Source organism: Pristis pectinata, chromosome 22 (assembly GCF_009764475.1).
Source record: "Pristis pectinata isolate sPriPec2 chromosome 22, sPriPec2.1.pri, whole genome shotgun sequence".
Lineage (NCBI taxonomy): Eukaryota > Metazoa > Chordata > Chondrichthyes > Rhinopristiformes > Pristidae > Pristis > Pristis pectinata.
Genome location: NC_067426.1, coordinates 21,595,296 through 21,619,815, shown reverse-complemented (window position 1 = coordinate 21,619,815; position 24,520 = coordinate 21,595,296). Strand labels below are relative to the sequence as shown.

The following is a 24,520-nucleotide window of genomic DNA, read 5'->3' as shown; positions in this document are numbered from 1 at the left end:
GCAGAAATTCTATTCTTCCACAGTTGTCAATCTGCATGTGCTGGCTGGAGGAGCCAGATGCTGAATGGGGTATGTTGGAATGTATGGCAGTGAGTAGCTGCAGAGAGTTTGGGTGGGAATGTGGAAGGGATAAAATGATGGCTAAATGCTGGCTGTGATTTTAATGTGGATTATTGGCAGTCATCTGCTTCCTCTAGTTCACAACAGCACATAATGTGCTTTAAGGTATTTCATAATGTAGTTTAGAGGACATAATTTATTGATAGCTAGGTTAAGGGATCAATTTTCCTGTATCAGAGTTTGCTTTTCAATTTATATATGTTTAGAGCCTTCTGAATTAGTGGTGAAAGCTGTGCTCCTACGTGCATTGTATTTTATGTACAAGGTACAGGTCCTCCTCAGGTTACAATTGTCGGACTTACCTACAGCCTGTCCAGATGAATGAGTGTTTTGAGACTGCCAGGATGGATTTGTCAACTGCTGCAGGCATCTTCTGCCCTGTGGGAACTCAGTTCGTGGCAATATCCAGTTGAGTGAAACACCCTGGTTTGTCTACAAGTTGTCTGTGATTGGCCTATGTTTTTAGTTAACTATATTACCAGGAGGCCGCATTTCTGACTTGCGAACTGTTCAGGTTACGAACAATTCTTGGGAGCAGAGCCCTGTCGTAACCTGGGAGGACCTGTATATGTCACTGATTATATGAATTAGTTATTTGCAAATAGTTTGAAAATCCTCTTGGTATACAAGCTCATTGTTGTTTTACTCCAATGTTTGATCAAGACTTCCTCAACTAACAGTTATTGACATCTTTGAAGAACAAGGTTCATCAGCTACTACTTTACTATAGTGCACTCGATGGATAGCTCTACTTATGATTTTATTTTAGTCCTAAAGGTTGGATTTTACTTAAACTGTTGATCTTTTAAATATCTGTGGTTTAAAACTTGGATCCAGGAGAAGCATTCCTGCTTATCTCACCCTGATACTAAGGTAATTTTGAAAAAAAAAATGTCTTTATGGTGAGTTTTATAGCTGTCCCTTTGAGGATGTGGGTCTGGACAGCAGGAAACGGAATCATCATGTCCCCCTGGATCCTTCAGGCAAGTCCTGATCAATGTAATGGAGAATGAAGTTCTGGAATAAATCTTATTAGATATTTTTCAATAGATATCCATCTTTTCCCCTAGGTTTGGATAGAGTTTGGTCGAATTTTGCTTCCCCAAGGTTTCCACCCCAATGATGTAGAAGAAGAATGGGGCAAACTGATCATTGAAATGTTAGATCGAGAGAAAGCCCTCAGACCTGCAGTAGAAAGGTTTGTGTGTGTAATATAATGACTGGTTTTACAGGTGAATGTAATTGGTTTGAGTGACATTCTCATGCTATTCTCTACAAAGTTAGCCATGGAAATATTTAACTTTCTATCAGTACTCTTAGCAAAGTAATTTATGAGCTTTTTGATTGTCATCATTCAATCTTCTAAGGTAAAAATTAATTCGGTATTAGAAATTTTCAATGTATCAGTGGTGGACACAAAAGGGCTAAGAGTGTTTTCACTGCAGATTTTGCAGCAATGGGCCATTTTGATATTACATTTGATGTTGCAAATGTTCAAAATTGAAACAAAATGTATTTATTTATGAAATTCAGGGCAGAGTATATTGAATGGGGTTGACTCATCAGCATTTCTGAATATTATAAATACTGAACAGCTTCCAAATTTGAGTTGTGAATTTCTTGCTACAGTAATAGAGAATTTCATTCTATGGGCAGGATGAACTTGGAGGGATGATTTTGGCAAATTCAATTTTTTTTTAACTTGGGCAAGTTTGGTTTTGCTAGTTTAATGAGGCGGGGGAGTTAGTTCATATATTATACCACTTTGAACATTGTGCAAAAAAGTAAACTGCTGGAGGAAGTCAGTGGTAAAAGCAGCAAATGAGAGGGAAAGGAATTGTTGTGTTTCGGGTTGAGACGTACATCAGGACTCATTGAACATTGTTCATGTTCTTAAATAAACTGATTTCAATATATTTATTTTTAATTGTTCATAGCAGTCTTGGTGCAGATTATTTTTCTCCTATTGGATTCTTTTTTTTAAATATAGAAAATAGTTGTATTTATTACCTTTGCCCAGTTTAAAAAAATATATATATTTTTGCTTTTAGAAACAAAAATCTAACCTAACCCTATCCCTCCAATCCCTAATGCTGTGAATTTTCACATATGAACGTGACTTCTTACAAAAACTGCAATGATCATGTAGCTGGTGTTTCACAACTATTTAAATTAGTGCTGTTAATCTGCAGTAATGTGTGCAATTAAATGGAAAACAAATTTTGCATTAATTTTGTAAACACGTTAATTGTGTCACTGACATAAAAAGAAAAGCATAACACATTAGCATTGGAAGTAAATACCTCTTCAAGCCTTTGGCCAGTAATTCCACTGAGTGAGCTGCAAGCCAACCAGCCAACTTTTCAAGGTACATGCTGCCTTCAATTTTACTTTTCAGATAAACTGGTTGGATGGTTTAAAGTTATGTTTTCATGTGGCATTGTTTGAATTGTTTCCTGAGGCGCATGAAGCTGCACCACAAGGTTGCAATCATTTGTGTCATTAGATTTGCTTTACCTATTTCCCATCACACTGAAACTGTGCTCCAGTAGTCTGTGCCCAGACATGGAAAGCTGAACCATCATCAAAGGCCAAATCGCAGTGAGATGTTCACAATGAGTCTGTATCATTGAGCAACCAGGGGAGCAGGTTGTGAGCAGTGGAAAGTAAGGAAGGGCAGATATGCCATGTGAAAAGAGGCTTTGAGATTTTGTATACTGTAAGATCTCACAAAAATAAAGTGTGACAATTGAAGGGAGATGAGAGGGAGTGAGAGAGACTTCTGATCTCAGTCCAACTCGATCAAAAACAGCCAGAGCAGATGGGGAAAGAGAGAGGGAGAGACTCATACACATTCAAACCCAAACCAACTTCCCCAGATTCCTTCCTGTTCTCCTTGGATTTGCTTCTCTCCCTTGCTGTGTTGTATCCCTTTCTAAGCTGAGCATTGTGTGTCAACGAGCTGTATAAGGTGGCCAAAGGGGGAGTGAAGGAAATTAGGGATGTGTAAAAATCTGGAATTGAAGGAATGCAGAAATGTTAGTTTTATGGGACTGGAGGAAGTTGCAAATATCGGTAGAGGCAAGAGGGATTTGAACACACTGAAAATTTGTAATTTTATGTTTGGGAACTTTAAATGCAAAATATTTCAGTTTGCATCAATCTTTTCTATAATTCAATGTGAACAACTTTGATGACAAATTCCATAAATATTAATTTTGAAATGTGTCTAATTTTTCTATTTTCCTTTCATTTTCCAATTTTGTGTAACAACCAAGTTTTTCCTTTTCACCCAGGCACAATTAAGAGGAGTGGTAGTTAAATTTTCCAAGCTGTTAAGTTTCTAGGAGAAATCAATTTCTATTCATACATATGATAAAATATTTAAGGTTATTCTTTTTAACTGTTTGCTTTAACTGTGTTATAATAGAATAAAATAGTTTGATGGAAACAAATGTTTTATAAAAACGAATACAAATGATTGCTTTACAGAAGGCACCCTCTGTAAATTGAAATTAATTTTTTCTGTTATATATTATATTCAAGGCTGGAACTACTACTGCAGATTGCAAACAAAATCCAAAATGGAGCTTTAAACTGTGAGGAAAAATTAACATTAGCCAAAAATACCCTGCAGGCTGTAAGTAAAGATATCAATTACAAAGAAATTTGAGAGCAATTCTGCCCAGCAGAGGAAAGATTAGTGGATTTATCTTGACATGTTCTAAATGGAATTTCTTTTTCCAGGATGCTGCTCATTTAGAATCAAGTCAGCAGTTTCAATATGAAACAGAAGTGGTTATGTACTTAGAAGAGTGTGAACGATTAATACGGCAGCTACAAATTGATGTGCAGATTCTCCGAGATGAGAAGTATTATCAAGTGGAACAGATCGTTATGAAGTAAGACAAAATGTGTTTTTTTTTACGCACTGATAAACTCATTACTCCTGTATTGACATACATGCAACTCTGCTTAGTTACCATGCTTCAATATGTTATTATCACAAAATCAAATCGCTACATGTGAATTAGCAACTGGAACATTGAAAGAGGCATGCGCATTCACTAGGATGCAATGAGGCTTCCAGTTTAAATAACCTGGTGCCACAGTTCAATACTTAACACAATTGTGATTGAAGTTCTGGATTTGATTCTTCATTGCAAAAATCATTGAAATAAAGCAAATGAATCATTTAACATAATTGTTATTTATTTACAATTATCATTGTTCTGCCTGAAATATTCTGTTAGTTTTATATTTTGTGTAACTGCATTAGCTCATTTTACACAAGAATGTGCAAATTAGGAGGAGGAAGAGGCCATTTGGCTCCTTGAGCCTGTTCTACCATTCAGTAAGATGATGGCTGATCAGCTGGTCACCTCACATTCACATTCCTGCAGTACAGACAGTCCATTTCACACCCTTGCTTAAGTTTATTTAACTCCCTTAAAAATATTCAAAAGTTCTGCTTCCACTGGCCTTTGAGGAAGAGAATTCCAAGGACCCATGACCTCCAGGAGGGACAGGCAAGGGTTAAATTTCACCTCATTTGTCTTAAGTGGATGACCCCTTGTTTTTAAATAGTGACTCCTAGCTCTAGCTTCTCTCACAAGAGGAAATGTCTTCTCCACAGCCACCCTGTCATTGATTTCTCAGGACCTTGTATGTTTGAATTAAATCACCTTGCTCTTCTAAACTCCAGTGAGAAAAGCCTAGCCTGTCCAACCTTTCCTCATGAGAGTATTCTAGATCCAAAAGTTCTCTGAACTGATTCTAATGCATTTATACTTGTAAATGAAGAGATCAATAGTGTACACAGTAATCTAGTTCTGTAACTGTAACAGAACCATAACCTCCCTATTTTTGTTTTCAGTCCCTCTCATTATAAACAACAAAATTCTGTTAGGGTTTCCAATTATCGTCCTGTACCTGTCTACTAACCTTATGTGAATCTTCACGAGGTTATCCAAATCCCTCTGCATCTGAGCTCTGCAATCTTTCAACAAGTAGATAATATGCTCTTTTTGAAATTTCCCTGCCAATTTGACATTTTCCCAAATAATACTTCTACTGGATCTTTGCTCACTCATATAATCTGTTTAAATTATTATCTAGCGTCCTATTGATCTCTCTGCAACTCATTTTCTTTTCTATCTTTGTGTCATAGCAATCATACTTTCATTGCCATCATCCAAGTCTTCTATTTAAATTGTAAAAAGGTGAGGCTCCCAGCACCACACACTACTGTTGCTGACCAGAAACTGACCCACTTACACCTTCTCTCAGTTTTAACATTCTGAAATGCTGACTCACAATCTGTAATGATTGTTCTATGGAAGTTCTTCCCTTATATGGTAATGATGCTCCTCAAGCTGATTGTCTTATTGGGAACTTCTTGAGAACTGAAATGGCAGGATTCCCATAAACAATTTTTCTGTGAAGTTGTGATGGTGAACATGCATTAAATTAAACAGGTACACTCATTTTGCCTTGTAGCTTGCATTTGTTAACAATAAGTCACAAAGAAGATTTGGAAACTATAATCTTGCTAAAGGCACCTGAATGATAGCAAGGGAGGAGTTAAAAGGGTGGCTGTTGTCTCACCTGATTTCATATAGAAATGTTCCATGAGGAGAAGAGACATGTGGTTGAGGAGTGGAACAGGGTGTTGTGGGAGGGAATGGTGGCATCACTTTGGATGTAGCTTGAATGACAGAGGATGATCCTGTAAATGTGCCGAATGGAGAGGTGAAATGTGAAGGTAAGTGGAACACAGTCTGTTCATTGGATTGCAGGTTTGTCAATGTATGTGGAATAGAGGAAGTGTAACTGTAAACTATATTCAATGTATAGAATGCCCCCAGTTTCATATTTTGTAATTGGACCTGCAGGATAAATTTCTTTCTATCTGCTTCAGTCATACACTTAGGCTCAAGTGTATACAAAAGCCCTATGATGAAGTTATGAATATTCATACTGGTGAATCTTGTGACATTTCTAAATTAAAAATATAATTTTAATTTTGTGGTGAAGTGTGTGGAATTCTTATGTATGTCAAATTGTAGTTCAACTGAAGTGGTTCAAATGACTTTGACATTAAGTACTTAGAGTAACATGAAGCAAGATGGGAAAAGTCTTGTGCGGAGTATAAACACCTGCTCAGGGCAAGTGAGCTGCTGCTGTAACCATTCTACAATCAATGGAGGAGGTCTTTAACTCACAAGTTTCTCTCTGGTTTGAACCTAGTTAAGGATCTAGGGAGGGAATGGATATTACTCAAATCATCCTCAAAGTGTTTCTTCAAATATCAATCAGTCACCTCTGAAGCATGCCAAGAGTCTGTTTGTATGCCTTAATAGAAGTATTAAAATGGGTATAGTGAGTTTTTCCATTTATGTATTGCATCTTGGAAATGTAACCTCCTAAAGTATAACTGCGGGTGAATTGTAATGAGTGTTGTAAGCTTGCAGAGAGACCTTGGCATTAACGAAAATAAATGTGGAGTGGTTATAAACGTAATCTGTGGCATACAATTTTGGATGGCCTGAAGCTCCATGGAAACGTGAGACATTTTGATAATGCCAGAATGTTTTGTGTGTTCATATCTTATTTACTTGTTCCCAAGGTTTTAAAATAATGTAAAAAAACTTTGTGTCCTGTTAGCACTTGCTTTATGGAGTTCCATATTAGGGTGTCCTCCTGAATGTACTTCACAGTATACATTAATGACCTAATGAAAAGACAGAATGTGACATATCCAAACTTGTGATATTAAGCTAGGTGGGGAAGTATGCCTTGAGCAGAACACGAGTCTGCAGAAGATTTAATGAGTAGGCGAGATGGTGGAAGGAATACAACACGATGCGATGCACCTTTGCAGGAAGAGGGGAATAGCAGAGTATTTAAATGGTGGGAAACTAATTTGAGTCCAGAGGGATCTGGGTATGCTGCCTCAGGTGACACAAAGTACACACAGGTATAGCAAGCAGTTAGGAAGACAAATGGTATGTTCACCTTCTGTACAAGGTGGTTGGAGTACCAGGGTAAAGAAATCCTTCTGAGATTTGTGCAGGGTTTTGATGAAACCATGTTTGGAGTTCAGAGTGCTGCAGGAAAATCATCAACGTAGTTAAAGATGCAGTTTGGTCTGCCCAAAACTTGATGGTCTTCCAGTACAATGGGATGTCCACAATAAAATGCTGTCAAATGGTACGTTCCAGTTTGCAGGAGTACATGCTAAGGGATGGACTGAAGCTTGGTGCAGCTAGTGCAAAGGCTTTGTGGGGAAGGTAGCTGTCTAAGGTCCTTCTACCATTAGACATTCAAGGGTTAAGCCCTGTGAAGAAGCCCCTCAAACAATTGAAGTTTGAATTGTCCCAGGAGGTCACATGAGTGGCAATGTTGCTCTGTACACAGAATAGGCTAACACTATAAATGTATAGAACCGATGTCACTATGAATGTATAGACTGAATGACACTCCGAATGTAAAGAAAGCCTTACATTTTTTTAGTATTTCGTGGATGTATTTTAATGAATAAAGAATATTTCTGAAATAATCAAAAAAATTGGTCTAAGAGGGAGGATGTATTGGCAATAGAGTCAGTGCAGTGTAGCTTTACAGTATTGATTCCTGTACTAAGAAAGTTGTCCTAATAAAAGCAACTCAGTAAGACTGGTGTATGCTTGCTGGAGATTTAGAAGAATGAGAGGTGATCTTGTTGAGGCGTACAAGATGTTGAGAGAAATTGATGAGATGGGGGACATAGTCTCGGGGAAATGTAATATCCATTTAAAACTGAGATGTGAAGAACTTCTACACAAAGGATTATAAATCTTTAGAATTGTTCTCACTGGCTTGTATGTGCACAGTTCAAAAATATACCTGCTGAATTTTATGTTCCAGTATAAAGTTATGTATTTTCTTTTAGAAAATCTTGAATTCTCCAGCATGCTTTACATCTTTTTACAGAATCATTAAACTGCAGGATGAACTGGTGACGTTGAGGCTTGAGTGCACCAACTTGTACAGAAAAGGACACTTTATCTCCTCCACAGACCACTTACAGCCTTTGAACCTGACTGCCACTGAATTAACAACTGATGTTGGTCCAAGCACTTTGCACATCACCTCCCTCACAGGATTTAAAAAACCCATGACAAGGTCAGAATTGATTGCAGTCTCTTCAACACAAGATGAAGGAAGCCTGCGATTTGTCTATGAGCTTTTGGCCTGGGTGGAGGAAGTACAGGTACTGAACATATTTCCATTTTAACAAAAATGTGTGTTAAGTGCTACACCTTAAACTATAAAGTTCTCGTGATAATTAGAATCATGTTATCAAGAGCCTGATGATCCCCAGTTCTGGTAAGCAATTTTTTTGTAAGGCTCTATTTCTGATCATTCCTACATCCTCTCCTCTCATCCAAGCATGATCCCTTTCTATGCTCTGGTCATACCATGATGCTATTCAAGAATAACCTTGGATGCCTTTGCTAATGTACTTTTTTATTTTCTTGAAAGGAGACATATGCAGATCTCCAATAAACTCAGGTTTATGTTTCAACACAAGGATTTTTGATGCTATTACCAATATTGGAAGGAAAATACAGTTCAGGCTACACATGCTAGATTTATTGGAGTCCTTTTCACACATCAAAAATTAAAACTCAAGAAATGTATTGTTCAGGTTTTGTTTACCCATTCATTACTCTGTTTCTGTCCTTGGAAATCACTAATAAATATTGAACAGCTCTTTGGAGATACTTTGGCTGGCGCCAGCAATCACTATTCTCTCAAGTTGTCATGATGCAAATATACATCCTCCAAGGTCCACAAAATATAATGCAAAAACTTGCAAACTTGTTTTTAAGTGATCTGTCCCCCAACATAAACTATGCTATCCCTGTTCTTGAACTATCCTACTTGTCAGTCACATGGAGGTTTGGGGCTCATTGTGACTGAAAGACAGTATTTTTTCTGTAAGTGTGATCTGATGTGGGTTAATGCACATTTTTCTGATGGTGTAATTATTATATGTAATGTTACTGTCATTATTTTCATGCTGTCACACCAGTTAAGAATCTGTTGTTCAGTGTACACATTTGTTTTTGTATTAGATTCAGTAACGCCTTTCTGCCAACCCTCCTTTCTTAGTCTTTTGCAACTATTGGATACACCAAAGCAATATTGGCAGTCTCAGTAAAGCCAGAAATCAGACTCATTTTTATCAAAGTTTAATTTGGAGTTGGAATTGGTTGAGCAAACTACTCATACTGGGAGGTAGTCCTAGCACATGATCTACACAATATAAGGCACCTTAAGCACTTCCAGTGCTGAAATGGTGTAGAGCTGATAATGCATGGTTTGCTTCTGCAGGTAAGACTTGACCGAGCTGAATGGGGTACTGACTTGCCTAATGTGGAGATGCAACTTGAAACACACAAGACAATCCATACCGCTGTGGAAGAACTGGACTCTAGTCTAAAAGAAGCTAAAATTTATGAAGTAAGTCTTTTTCTATTATTATGTATCTCAATTTGGGGAAAAAATAGTTTCTTACAACCACATAATTAATTCAAATCTTAATTTTAGCAGTTGCAAAAATGCTCCAACTATATAATTTTATCAAATCCTAAACATACTACTCTGTGTAGAGCAACACAATATACTGTTTAACAACATCACTCTTTTCCTCAAAGAAAAAATACTGGCCAGTGCTATTAAAATGTTCCAATGCATTTCCAGGCTGTTTATAAAAAAAAATATTTTGCCCTCTTTGAATTCCTGCACTCTTTTATATTTATCCTAAACTGCTTCAAATCCCATTCACTTCTTATTCCTGCGCTTGCACATATGTGCTGACTCCTGATTAAGGAATGCCTCACTTTAGATATTTTCATCCTTGTTATTAAATCCCTAAGTCTTACTGTAATGCCCTTCCCTACCTCTGTAATCTCCTCCTCCACAATAGTCTTCAATCTAATTCTGGTTTCTTGAATATCCTCATTTTTAGTCACTCTTTCATTGGTAGCTGGGTCTTTGGATGCTTAAGCCTTAAGCTCTGGAATTGCCTCCCTGAATCTTGCCAGTTACCTTGCCTTGCCTCTAATGGGTGGATAAATAGCCAGTAATATTCATGCCACTTATTGCCAAGGAATAACACTCCCAAACCACCTGTTCTTGATATTAAATGGTATTACTATTACTGAATCCCCGCTATCAACATATTGGGAGACACCATTGACGAGAAACTGAATAAGACCAGCCACAGTGGCTACGAGAACAGATCAGAGCTGGGTGACTTGCAGCATGATTCACTTTCTGACACCCCAAGGCCTTCCACCATATACAAGGCGTAAGAAAAGGTCTATTTTCTTATACAGCTCTAATGACACGCAGAAAGTTCAGCACCACCAAAGCAGCTGAGTTGATTAGGGACCCCATCTATCATCCTAAACATTCATTCCATCCACCACTATTGCACCATGGCTGCAATGAGTACCATCTACAAAGTGCACTGCAGTTACTTGCACCAGGCTACACCAACAGCACCTCTCAGACTCTCTACTTCTAGCACAAAGAAGGACAAGGGCATGAAGTACATGGGAACACCACCTGAGACATTCCTCTCCAAATTGCATGTCTTCCTGACTTGGAAATATATCACCATTCCTTCACTGCGGCAAGATCTAATTACAGAGATTTCCTCCCCTGTGCTGTCAGAAAAATAAGAAATACTGTTTAATTATATGGCTCTTTATGGCTTTTGGTGGCTTCTGAGCATTTTAGAATTACTCGAGATTTAAGTTACTTTTTTAAATTAATTTATAAGATTGGGCATCACTTGCAAGATTGCATTTTTTTGCCCATCTTCCTGGTGCTGTTGACCCACCTAAGATCTTCGCAGTCCATCTGGTGGTGGTACTCCTACTGTGCTGTCAGATGGGGAGTTCCAAGATTTGAAATGAGCAATTATGAAGAAATACAAATTCCACATCTGCCTTGATGTGGGGAAAATGCATTTGCTTCTTTATGTGGTTTTACAGAAACCTTAAAATCCTTCATTTGAATAAATATACTTGCTCTTTACAGGGCCAAATCTCTTCAAACTTCAAGACTAGTTATTCAGATACATTAAGTAAACTGGAAGTACAATACCTCAAGCTACTGGTAAGTTAATTATTTGAAGTATTCAATTGTTTCTTTAAAACTAGGCAGTAAATGCACAGACTATTAAGAGCACTAAAAGTAATAACGTTTTGTGTGCAAGTATTGCAAGCTCCCAGTTGTCTAATCAAATCCTGTCTTTAAAAATAATTAAATTAAACCACAGCAGAAGTAAATATTTTTCATTTGAATGACTTTTTGGTGAAAACTGCACTGATTTGTTTTGAGGCACTTCTTCACTGAAACAAAGCAGACTTGTTCTTGAATCCACTTGCATTAGTCCCAGCCTATTTGAACCAGTATATCTAAAATTCTGTTGTCACATTTAGGTCAGTTTCTGCACTGTCAAAGCACATTCAAAATATCTATTTATATTTATGGTTTAAAAATGTAACTAATTTTACCCATTTAGGCAATTGCACTTCTACTAAATTACAACAGAAGGAGAAAGGGGAAACTAACTGCTTTGTGCTCTAACAAAGACAATGAAGTCATTGTCACTCTGCACCAGCCAAAAGATGTGAGCAACTTATTGGCATTATTTTTAAAAATTTGAAAGTTAATAGATTCCATACTCAAAAATGTTATCTAAAAGGAACTTTGAATTAAATGTTAAATTCATTAAATAAGTGTAATTGCAGTTTATCATGAACATTTTATAATTGCTTGAGGCCATGCAACTTCAACTTATTATGATGCAGAAGGACCCTTTGGCCCATCAGGTCCATGCCAACAACTGGCAGATCAATCCTGTCAGTTTCGTTCCCCCTCTGCCATTTCCTTGTAGCTTTGCAACTTCTTTCTCACATGTCCATCAACTTGCATTTAATTCTTCTTGCCACTTACCTATATACTAATAGGCAATTTACAGCAGCCAGTTAAACAACCAGCACACCTTTGGGAGGTGTGAGGAAACTAGAGCAACCATGGGATAGCCACATGTTCAATGGAGAACATGTAAAGTCCATAGAGTTGGGATTAAACTGGGTCCAAGCAGCAGTGTGAACCACTGTGCAACCATTGCCACCAACATCACAATTTAGTTACTTGATAAAGTGATAGTATTTTGTCCTAGTGTTGAACACAGATGAAGAGCTACAGTCCTTGTTCTATGGCCAATATTTAACACTTTTTTTTATCCTCAGGAAACATCAAGGTTGCGTTTGAGACACTTGCTAAGTTTGCACAGTTTTGTATCAAAAGTCACAACAGAGCTTATTTGGCTAAATGAAAAGGAGGAGGAAGAATTGGCTTATGATTGGAGTGACAATAATACAAATATTTCTGCCAAGAAAGAATATTTCATCGTAAGTTTTATGTTTAAAATTAAACCCACTTTCAGCTGGCAAATTGCATTCCAAGACCCACAGACCTGTCTGCAGAGTACCTGGTGGCCATGATTCGCCAAAATTGGGTAGCTGAAGATTCTCCCAAGGTTTTCAGGGGATCTAGGCTGGACTGCAGGCCGTTGCTTTAACCAGCGGGGTGAGAAGTCAGGGTGTGGCCAAAGCGAGGAAGGGGACATACTTGGGGGTTGAGTGGGCAAACAACTTCAACGTGGAAGAGTGGTGTGCCTGGCAGCTGGAGAGTGGAAGATGCTGGGGTGGGAGGGGACATCTTTGTGGTATTGGACAAGATCTTATTCTGCATCAATTTTTTTATTGTTAACAACGTTACTTGCAAGGCCAGTAGTAAAGTGCAAATTCCATTACCTCCATTGACACATGAGAGCCCTTGAGAAATGTGTTTTTTTTAAAACAAGATTATGTGAATTATATTAGGCTTGGCAAGGGTAAATGGAAAAAATGGTGTAAGAGGTACTAACTGGGCTTAAAGCTGTGGGGAAGGAGAGCTATTTGAGGTGTGTTAATGGGATGTTTTCAGTCACACAAATACAGATTTGCCTAACTTTTAATAATAGAGGTTTATTCACCAAGTTAATGATTATCTCAATTGAAGTTCCAGCCCTTTATAATTGTTTTAAGGCTATTGTTTAATTGTGCTGTAGAGCATCTACTGTCATTGGCCTATTGCTTAACTGCAATTTTGAAATCACATAATACTTGACATTTACAAATTTTTATGGGTCTTAAATTGCTGTTTTTCTTGAATTGTGTGCTGGAAGATGATTATGCTATATGTCTGAGATTTTCCTCTAAATAGATATGCTTCCTTAATTTCGTAAGTTATTAATAGCAGATTAGAATGTTGTTTATGAGTCTGGACTGGATTTCTTTCTCTCTTAATCTTGGATAGCAACTATGATCAGGTTAGATGAAAATAGCATATAGGTTCAGGAAAACAAATTAAGTTCTCAATTATGGAGACAAATGGAATTTTTTTTAACCTGAACTTATGTAATTGACCGAACTTTTCCGAACAAAAGTGAAAAGATGAAACTGAGCCAACAGATTTCAATGCTCCTCAATGACTAATTCCACTTATTCATTGAAATTGACCATTAGAGCACAAGAGTTGAGCAAAATTATTAACTCTCTCTCTGGTAATCATATAGCTTAACAGAGGTACTAACTTTACACGATTGAAATTGTGATTCATTGAAAACTACATGTGTTTTATGGGGAAAATTGGTATGTGTCTGGCAAAATTAATTCTAATATTGGTAGAGATTTACAGTCTGGTTAGTTAATGGAAAATTCACTTGAACTTGTTCTTTACATTTGTTGAGCTTGATTACAAATTCCAAGATATTGCTCTAATCTTTGCTATTGACAGCCACAGAAACTTCTTGTTCCTCAGTTATTTATATTCTGTCCTTATTCAACTTGATAATTAATATGACCATTGAAGCAATTAACTGAAGGCTAATTAAAAATAAATCTTATCCTATATTCTGTAGGAACTGAAGAAAGAACTAGAGCAAAAACAGATGGTTATCAAGTCCCACCAGGAGACAGGAGAACAGCTTTCACTGGAGAACCATCCAGCCCGGCAGACGGTTGAGGTAGTTTGTCCAACTTGTATGTAAAGTTTGATAAATGATTACTGAATTTTAATTTCATGGCTGAACTAAGTTGGGCTTATTGCTTCCTCTGTTGTTCAATTTATTATGTAATTAAATTATATGATAATTGTGCTGCCCTAAGTTTAGATTTAAAATTCATGGCAGTTGTATCATTACCTTATGATCTCCTGAGCAGCCGTTAAAACCCCAGCCTCAAATTTGTGCTCACCTGCTGCTCATTGAGTGCCTAAATTTTAAAGTGGCTGTCAAGATATCAGACAGGAATTCTGAAAGGATTACCTCTGCTTACTGAAATGTAACGGATGTTAATTATAATGTTAATTCATAAACAATTGATCCTGGTCTTGCCAACCTTGCTAATATGATGTCATTGTAAGGGTTGGCGAGCAGGGACAGTGAGTCATCTTATTAATGATTATGTTGCTTTCAGGATTTAGAACATCCATCATTCAGTGAACATAGAGATAGATGACATTGGCATATTTTCTGTGCATTTCCATTAATGGATACAAACTAGTCAAAAAACAACATATTGCAATATTCTCAGTTGTAATGAACAGATATTTTGATTTTATTGTTAGACTAACACAGGAACATACCTTTATTATACCTTTACTTTTATTATTAGTCACATGTACATAGAAACACACAGTGAAATGAATCTTTTGCGTAGAGTGTTCTGGGGGCAGCCCACAAGTGTCACCACGCTTACGGCACCAATGTAGCCTGCCCACAACTTCCTTTGGAAAGACACCACCAAAGTTGTCCCCACAAAATTCTCCAAATCCACGACAAGGATAAACAAATCAATGCTATGGTCCTCTACCTGGCCAGCATTCCCAGTATTGATCCTCTAATGACACTCAGTTGGCACATTTTCTCAGAAATCATATGGTCATTGAATAATAAAATAGGATAAGATAATCTAGGATGTGGTGATGGAAAGCTTGAAACTGTAGGCAAGTTAGCCCAATATTTATCTTTGGGAAGATGCTGGAATCCATTATTAAGGAGATAATAGCAAGACATTCAGAAAATCATAAGATGATCAGGTAGGGTCAACATGGTTTTATGAAAGGGAAATAGCATTTGACAAATTTGCTTAAGTTGTTTGAGGATGTAACAAAGTGAATACAAGGGAACCATGAGATGTAATGTGTTTGGATTTTCAGAAGGCATTTGATAAGGTGTCACATAAAATCTAATGCGTAAGGTATGAAAGCATGGGGTTGGGGGTAACATTGACACGGATAAACAGAGAATCGGGATGAATGGGACATTTTCAGACTGGCAGTGTGGGTGTTTCAGGGATCAGTGCTGTGTTTTCAACTATTTATAATCTCTGTCGATGACCAAGTTTGCTGCTGATATAAAAATGGGTGGGTTAGCAAGATGTGAGGAGGACACAAAGCGCCTGCAAAGGGATACTGATAGATAAAACTGAGTGAGGAAGAAGTTGGCAGATGGAGTGCAATGTGGGAAAATGTGAGGTTACCCACTTTGGAAGAAAGGTTGAAAAAGCAGATGATTTTTAAAATTGAGTGAGACTACAAAATGTTTTGGAACTAATGGATCTGGAGGACCTGGAATATGAAGCATTATTAGTTAGCATTAGGTACAGTAAGTGGTAATTACATTGTGTATGCAGTGTAAAAATAGGGAAGATATGATGCAATTTTAAAAGGCATTGAGATCACCACTGGAGTACTGCATTACAGTTTTGGTATCTATGTATAAGGAAGGATGCGTTTGTATTGGAGGCAGTATGGAGAAGGTTTATCAGGTTGATTCCTGGGTGAAGAAGCTGATGTGCAAAGAAAGGTTGAGCAAGTTGGGTCTATATTCATTGAAGTTTAGAAGAACAGTGATCTTATTGAAACAAACACGATTCTGAGGGGGTTCAGCCGAGTGGATGGTGAGGGGATGTTTCCCTTTTGGGTGTATCAAGAACTAAGGGGCATACCTTCAGGTTAAGGGCCCACCCACTTAAGATGGAGATAAACAGGAATTACTTCTGAGGGTTATGAATCTTTGGAATTCTCTGTCCTTGAGAGCTGTAAGGGTGGATTCATTGAATATGCTTAATGAAGAGATTGACACATTTTTAAACTGCAAAGGAGTTTGGAGGTATTGAGAGAGAATGGGAAAATACTATTCAAGACTGGATCAACCATGATCTTATTGAATGATGGACTAGGCTTGAGGGACTGATTGGCCAACTCCTGCTCCTGTTTCTTATGTAATTTTGATTGTTGCATAACATTTCAAGACACATCCAACAAATGCTGCATTCAGTTCCTTTAGTATTCCACAGGTATTCTGACTGCTGTTTCCCTTCAAGTTGAGTCAATGAGGGGGTGGGGTGGGGGGAGAAGGTTTCGGAGCTGAGGAATGGGGAAACAGACAAACTGGTCATTCAGCTCCTTTATTTTTGTAATAACTTCCTATATTCAGTTGGTTCCTCCGTTTACAATATAATAGCAATGATAACGTTCCGAAATTTAGTTGTGAAATGGTTTGTGGTGGCTTGAGAATGTGATGTTGCGTCCTATCATAAGTTCTAATTGGGAGAATGCAATTCATCACTTATTAGACAAGAATGCATATGCCTTTATCATATCATAACAAATAATACAGGCTGCTCTTCTGTGTGACATGGTTTCAAATGAAAAACTCAACATAAGGAACTTTAAGTGCATGCATCATCTAATTAAGCTGCCTTTCATCACTTTCAAGGCATACAGTGCAGCACTTCAGACGCAATGGCAGTGGATCAAACAGTTGTGCTGCTGTGTGGAGCAACATGTGAAAGATAATACTACCTACTTCCAGGTAAAAGACACTGCTTCAGTTACAGCAAACATACCAGCTATAAAGATCCATATACTGTACCTGGAAAGATAATAACATAAATGAATGATAATCTATGTACTGATTACTGAAAGTAATTGGAATGTTTCAACCAAATGAGTGATTTTACAGGTCCATGCTGTTTGTAGGGTGAACTTCTGGCGGTTAGGGCAAGTTGGAAGTGCATCTGGCTTTCGTACTATTCTGACCACAATATTACATACCAGCAGTGGGGATTCCTGTTTGGGCAGAATATTATAGTGGATGGTCAACACAGTAAAATGGGTATTCAGGGTCAAAGTCTCAGCCATTGCTGAGTCCAACCCATCAACCAACTTGGTGCCAAGTAGCTGCAGGAGAAATATTAACTGCTTTCAGTTGTGCAAGGGTGTGATAAGTAAACTAAAACAATCTATCTCTATAACACCGATAAACACTATAATACTGACATTATCGAACTGTGGAAAATATATTTAAAGAAAAAACTCAAACTTGAATATGCCCAAGGCTTAGTCACTTATTGAACTCCATTATAAGTAAACTGTGTATGGGCATTTCATAACATAGGAACTGGAATAGGTTATTTACACTCTTGAGAAGTATGTGCCCACACCCCAGGTGTTCATCTTTTCCCCTTCTATGATCAAAAAAATCTCTCAATCTCAGTTATAAGTAAGTAATCTTGCAACAATTGTCATTTATAGAAATGAGTTCTAGATTTCTCTCACCATGTCCATTTTGAAGTGTTTTCTAGCTTCTCTCCTCAAAGGGCTGACTCTAATTTTTTAGATTATGCCCTCTAGTCCCAAACACTCCAACCAGCTTATGTCTATCTAGCTTATCGGATCCCCTTAATATATGAAAATTTCAATCAAATCCAACCTTGATCCAGGTCACATTCTGTCACACGTATAAATTTTGTTTTCCTTAGTATTCCAGGTGTGGTCTAACGGGCTTTCTATATCTGTAGCAGCATAACTTCTATCCCTTGGATTCGTGTATTTTCTTTACCTGCCTATGACATTTTAATTACTTATATGCATGATCAATCTCTTTAGACCTGCTTCTGACCTTTTAAACATTTAGGATATATTTTATCCATTTTAAATTCAATATGGATAACCTCACATTTACCTATATTGAAATCTTTTTGCCCATTTGACCAATCATGGAAACAAGCCCTTTGGCCCAACTGGAAGTCAATGAATATCTTTTATCTTTTAAAAAAAAGTTATTGCTTCCATCTGCACAACTAAAAATGCCTTTTATCTGTGTCATCAATAAACTTCCATAATTATGTTAAACCTTGTCAGTTATGTTAGGTATAGATATTTGACTCTTGATGTGTTTCGTAGTGCTTGTTCCATTGCCTTTTTGGTAGAACATTTAGCATTTATTCATTATTGTGCACTGATTGCCTTCATTAGTTTCTCTTGAGCAATCTGAAATTGGAACTCAGTTTCTGCAGTTAGAATGTTTCACAGTACTAATATGTAGCTGATCACCTAAGCAGAAGTTTGGAAGAATAGTATCATTTCCTTCAGCCATTTCTGAATATTAAGATGTATGCTATTTGTATTCCTCTTGTCTTGCAGTTTTTAAGTGATGTTAAAGAAGCAGAGCAATATCTACGAAACCTGCAGGAGACAATAAGGAGAAAGTATAAGTGCGACCGGACCAGTAGTCTGTCAAAACTGGAGGATCTACTTCAAGATTCAATGGTATGGACAGAGTCACACCTGTTGGATGTATGCATGAATCTAGTCTATTAATAGTTACCTTGAGAAATAAAGAAAAGGTAGCTTTATGGAAGATTGCCTATCCTATTATCCAAAATTCTTTCTGACAAGGACCTGAATTAAGCAGTGATAAATAAATCTGCTACCAAGTTTTGAACTTGAGTAACAGAGACATCATAGTGCATTTACAGTTTGTGAGCTGCCCTGTATTATTTCCTCTGTCATGGAAAACATCTGTTGCATAGAAAGTGAAGAATCTCTGAGATGATAAAATGCTGGGACATATTACCTGAAAGCTCAGTATAAGCATATGCATTTAAAAGTCATGACTCTGCATCTGCCTTAATTGGATTAGAAAGAGGTAAATAGTTGTTCTGAAGTTCCTTCAGGTGAAACAGTCATTGAAGAGCTGTCAAAGATATGCTGGATATAAAAAGGCAGCATTAGTGTATTCATACATTGAAAAACGAGTTGTGTGCTGCGCACCCTGCCACTGTCAGCCGTTCCTTGACAGTGAGTAGCTGATCAGAGCTTAAACCCATTTTGATCAACAAGTGACTTTCCTCCTCTTGGACGATAAGTAGGTCATTTTGAGGTGATGTGATAAGCTACTATGTATGACAGCTATGGTAACCTAAGTAATTTGATACTGGAACAGAACAACTCTACAACACACAGATGTACTAACCAGCTTGATTAAAGAATAAAAGTGGGCCTGCCAATGAAGGCTGAAATTTTCCTTGTCCTGCTCCAGACAATGCTATAAACCAATGATCCAATGAACTGTTATATCAGGGGATTGTAAGATTGTCAGCATCATATGCTGGGAAACTGCACAGTTTATCTGTTTAAATCAGTCAATTTTGATTTTTACGAAGCTTTCTTTGGAGATTCTTAGTCATTACATTCTTTCTATGTTAGGTTCTCAGCTAACTTAAAAAAAACACAACATTTCTTCATTTGTAATCTACAAATAAAACAAATATTTTGCTAGTTATCTTTTGGTTAAGATCAAAAGCAAATTATATTTGATTATCAATGTTTGACCTTGCCAATACAACCAAATTAATCCACTGCAGTCCTGATGCAGGGTTTCAACCCAAAACATCGACAATTCCTTTCCTCCCAAAGATGCTGTTCGACCCACTGAGTTCCTCCAGATTGTTTGTTGCTCCATATTCCAGCATCTGCAGTCTCTTGCATCTCTAAATTAATCCAATGCACTTTATCTATCCACTTGATGTTTATCCAAAAGAATACAAACATTTTGCAGATGTGGCTTAATGTGAAGTCATTTTGTGATCATTTCAAGTACACAAAAGTTGTGAGAGCATAACTGTTGGACTTTTTTTTCCTTTTGGGAGTTAGACTTTGCTTGCATTGTGTAAGCATGTCCCCTAGAGGGCAAAAAAGAAAGTAAAATATGTTGTGTCAAATTGAAATTCAACTCTAAAACAGTTTCTTTTAAAATATAGAAAATATGTTAACTTTATTTTGGCTGGCATTTGAAGATTTCTTATATTAGTTTTGTTAAATGAAATTACCTTTTGTAGTTTTGAATTTATAAATTAAAGCTGCCTTTAATTTGGATTTTTCAGTGATTTTGATTTTTAGTCAATTATAAATGGTTTGTACATTCCATGTGCAAATCATCCTGTTCAACAGTTCTAATTTGTTTATTTTATATGGGATTGTTTTCTCTTTGAATATTGAGGAGTTTAAATATAATTTTCTTCCTGTAGGATGAAAAGGAGCAGCTGATAAAGTATAAGAGTTGCATAGCGGGTCTCGTTGGAAGAGCGAAAACAATTGTTCAGTTGAAACCAAGAAATCCCGATAATGTTCTAAAAGCCACAATCCCAATCAAGGCAATCTGTGACTATAGGCAAATTGAGGTATGACCTCTATATCTGTACATGGTAAAAGATTGAAAAGAGAAGAAAATACTGTTGAAATCAATATTAAAATATATTAAATACAGTCTCCATATTTAGCCTTGGGTGGCTTGTACCTAGCATTGGCACTGACATCTTGTTCGTATAGTATCATAAATTTTCAACTCTGTAGTGTTTTATTAAGTAAGAAATTTAATGAATGTTGCAAACAATTTTTTTATCCCTATTCCCTCACTTCCCCCTGCCCTGTCTCTGTTATTTCTCATGGGAGCCGCTTGGCACCATGCAGCATCCATCAACTGGGAAGGTTACAGGGTCTGGGCCGCAGTCTTCACTCCATTACCACTGTCAATATCACTTCGGGATTGGCCAACAGGAGGTACGTTTTCATTGGGGTCATCCAACCATGCCAGTTTTTCCCTTCGTCAGAGATGGTGCATTGTGCAATGCACCTTGCTAATTTTTTTAAAAAATATATATGCAATACAACTTGGAAATATCGCTCCCAAGCAATTGTACTGTAATACATGCTTTAATAATTGTCACTATTCAAAACCCATAACCATTTGGTTGAGGAGCGGGTTTTCAAGAATTGAAAAGAATTTTTTTAATCACAAATGTATGGTAATTTAATCCAAAATTTGTGACAAACTATGCACTAATTTTATAATTTCACAAGTCCTTATCCTCATTCAAAGAAAATTTGACAAACTATAGTGTAAATAGCTGGAATTCTACGATTAGTAGATCATGAATTGTCTTGATTTTTTTGGTTCATTGGGTCAGCACCAGAGAGCACTGGATCCCTTGCAACACTTCACATTCATTATTTATGCACAAATTCTTTTCAGTGGCCATGGACCAACACTTTCTCTACAATATCATGAGGAAATTAAAATGTGTAGTCGCTTCATTTTCTATTTAAGTAAGTTTGAGTGTGCTTCTGTCGATATCATGACAAAATGGAATGGTGAAGCATAAATATCGATTAATGTGCTAGAGTCTTAACTTTGTAATTATTAACAGATCACTGTTTGTAAGAATGATGAGTGTGTTCTGGAGGATAACTCTCACCGAACAAAATGGAAGGTTATTAGTCCCACTGGTAATGAGGCAATGGTTCCATCAGTATGCTTCACAATCCCTGCACCCAACCAGGAAGCCATTGACACTGGCAGCAGGTAATAAACAATATAAACCATTTCATTCCTGTTTTATAGTTTCATATAGTTATCTTGTCACAGAGTACAATCAACTGATTATATTTTTAAAAGATTCAGAATTTTCATATTCTAATTAATAAGAAATTTTAGATCTTTTCATTGTAGAAAACATTTTTACAGAGGATTTGTCATAGTTTTAACAATTTGCATTTGTGAAGATAAGGTGACTGATGGGTCAGATGTTCATCTTATTAATGACATAATATGCTGATCATATCCTGAAGCCTTCATTCTCCTGTGATATTACATTTGAAGTTATAACCAATGCATATCAGAATAAAATTTTTATTTGACCTTAGTTGTAATCATAATTCTTTTGAATTGAAATTTGCCTTGGTACCTTTTTTTTCCCCACAAGAGAAATCTACTTTATTAAAAACTTAGGCAGTTTGTTAAAATATTTGTTATAGGTCTGACGGCAGAACCCCAATTTCAATATTTTAGAGAAATGGATAACAAGTATAAAACTTTGTGGATGATCAGCTAAGTATGAGCTCTTGCTATGATGTAAAATGAATGATATGTTCAGAGTTTTCTTATTATGTGTTTCAGAGTTGAACAGATGTATCAGAATGTTATGGCTCTGTGGCATCAGCTGCACATTAATATGAAAAGTGTTGTGTCATGGAACTATCTAGTGAAAGATATTGAAACTATTCACACTTGGAACAAAGACACTGTAAGTATCCACTGCTTTACTAAAAAAAAATTGCAGTCAATCCCTTTCGAAATAGTATAATTCCATAGTCATACTCTGTGACCTGCAATTCATTCCTGATTATGTTTTGTACAAGTTGTGTCCTTCTGGTTTGCAGAAGTTGCTGTTGTAAAATGCGTCTCATGTAAAGTTGTGTGTAATATTGGTAATATATTCATTTTCTGTTAAAATAAGCTCTTTAATGTGATTGATCTTTTGCATTTGTTTACATCAAAAATTGATTAAATATGAAATATTATACAACTATTAATTTCCTTAGAATATTTTTTATATGTTGAGTAGCAACGTTTTTATAAAACATAGATCAACAGGTGACTGATAGAGATAGTAACTTCTCTAAATGTGTTTGTTGTCAAAGAATTAAGACCACTTGTAACAATCTCAACACTTTTCTCATTTCAGTTTAAAACACTAGAAACAAGTGAGCAGCAACAGGTGATGAAAAATCTCCAGGTGCATTATGAGGATTTCCTTGAAGACAGCCAGGAGTCTCAAGTCTTTTCCATTGCAGACAGACTGCGGTTAGAGGAAGAGGTGGATAGTTGTAAGGACCATTATGAGCAGCTACTGGTAACCATGGAAACAGGTCCGTTCTTAAAAAAACATAAAATATGACATTAAATGCCCTTAGATTAGTGTCTTCAATATAATTATTTTATATAAAAGGGACCTATTGTTGAAGTAGTATACTAAGTTTATTTGAAATGCATCCTGTGGATTTAGATTTTCACTTTTTATATTAAAAAATCTGCCTATTCTTTCCAACAAGGTGATCAGTTATTGTAACTTTGTTTCCAGCAATAACAATGTAGGAGATTTGCTTATTTTAATTCATAATGCCAGTGCTATCACAGATGACAAGACTTCCTTTGAAGTCGCCTTTTTGAGTTAACCACTTTACCTCTGGAGACAAACCAAAGTGGTATTCGTTACCAGAATTAAGGTCAACATTGTACTTTTAGTTTTTCCACTGTCAGTGCTGCTCTGATGTTCATGTCTAAATAACAGGTAGAGCCTTTTAATACCTGTTGGTGTTTGTAGTGAATGCTTGTTGAGAAGAAACCAAGAGGGGAAGAGGAAAGGGAGCTTCTGCATAAAGTCACTTTCCTTGAGCTGCACGCGGCAAGAGTTTCCAACATCAAACCTAAGCTGAAACTGCTCAGTGAAGCTTCAGTTTTCCAATCACTCCGTCACCCTGCTCAAGTTGTCCTCAGCAACCTGACATTTAACAAAGGAATGTGTTGTCCAAGTCAGTCCTATAAAGGAATTAGAATAGAGACTGAAATAAATCATTGGACAATGAATAAATAACTTCACATTGCAACCTACTTATAGATAGGATTGCTGTGAGATATTCACCAAATGTCAGCACAACATCGTGGGCCGAAGGGCCTGTATTGTGCTGTAATGTTCTATATATGCCCAGTCATTAAGCTAAAATATTACATTTCCAACCATGCTGAGTTTCCAGGCAACAGTGTTGACTGGTGCAATATTTGATTCTATAAGCAGGTAGATTTCCAATAAGAGTTAGAAAATTGAAAAGCTAATTTAATGATTCCATACTTTTAATGTTTACTTTCTGATATGTGACTTTAAAATAGCAGGGAAGGTTGGTTTAATTTGAATTTTAGAATTGTCGTCTATTTATTTAACAGAAGAAAAAGATGAAACACTGAGTAAGACGTGCATCTCAGAGCTACAAAATATATGTCTGCGTCTGGAAAAGTATAAAGACCGATTAATAAGGAGGCTTCAGACTTCAGTAGAAGGGGATGCCATACAAGAAAATACTTTCAGAATGGCTCAACAGGAGG

The 24,520-nt window shown here is 36.7% G+C and overlaps 1 protein-coding gene across 20 annotated transcripts in view; it reads left to right on the top strand.

Moving 5' to 3' along the window:
- Positions 1-24,520, top strand: part of macf1a (microtubule actin crosslinking factor 1a) — a 426,068-nt gene that overhangs the window by 222,222 nt on the left and 179,326 nt on the right. For 11 of the 20 annotated variants that reach the window (XM_052036533.1, XM_052036534.1, XM_052036535.1 and 8 more), the window contains 16 exons: positions 1,191-1,318; positions 3,667-3,760; positions 3,868-4,022; positions 8,095-8,374; positions 9,502-9,630; positions 11,218-11,295; positions 12,438-12,599; positions 14,153-14,257; positions 17,015-17,110; positions 18,724-18,849; positions 20,610-20,762; positions 21,034-21,141; positions 21,789-21,943; positions 22,538-22,664; positions 23,106-23,289; positions 24,362-24,519. In XM_052036533.1, the coding sequence (XP_051892493.1) occupies positions 1,191-1,318; positions 3,667-3,760; positions 3,868-4,022; positions 8,095-8,374; positions 9,502-9,630; positions 11,218-11,295; positions 12,438-12,599; positions 14,153-14,257; positions 17,015-17,110; positions 18,724-18,849; positions 20,610-20,762; positions 21,034-21,141; positions 21,789-21,943; positions 22,538-22,664; positions 23,106-23,289; positions 24,362-24,519 (2,238 nt within the window). The remainder of the gene's footprint in view (positions 1-1,190; positions 1,319-3,666; positions 3,761-3,867; positions 4,023-8,094; positions 8,375-9,501; positions 9,631-11,217; positions 11,296-12,437; positions 12,600-14,152; positions 14,258-17,014; positions 17,111-18,723; positions 18,850-20,609; positions 20,763-21,033; positions 21,142-21,788; positions 21,944-22,537; positions 22,665-23,105; positions 23,290-24,361; position 24,520) is intronic. The other 9 variants (XM_052036540.1, XM_052036543.1, XM_052036536.1 and 6 more) reach the window with 2 other exon arrangements.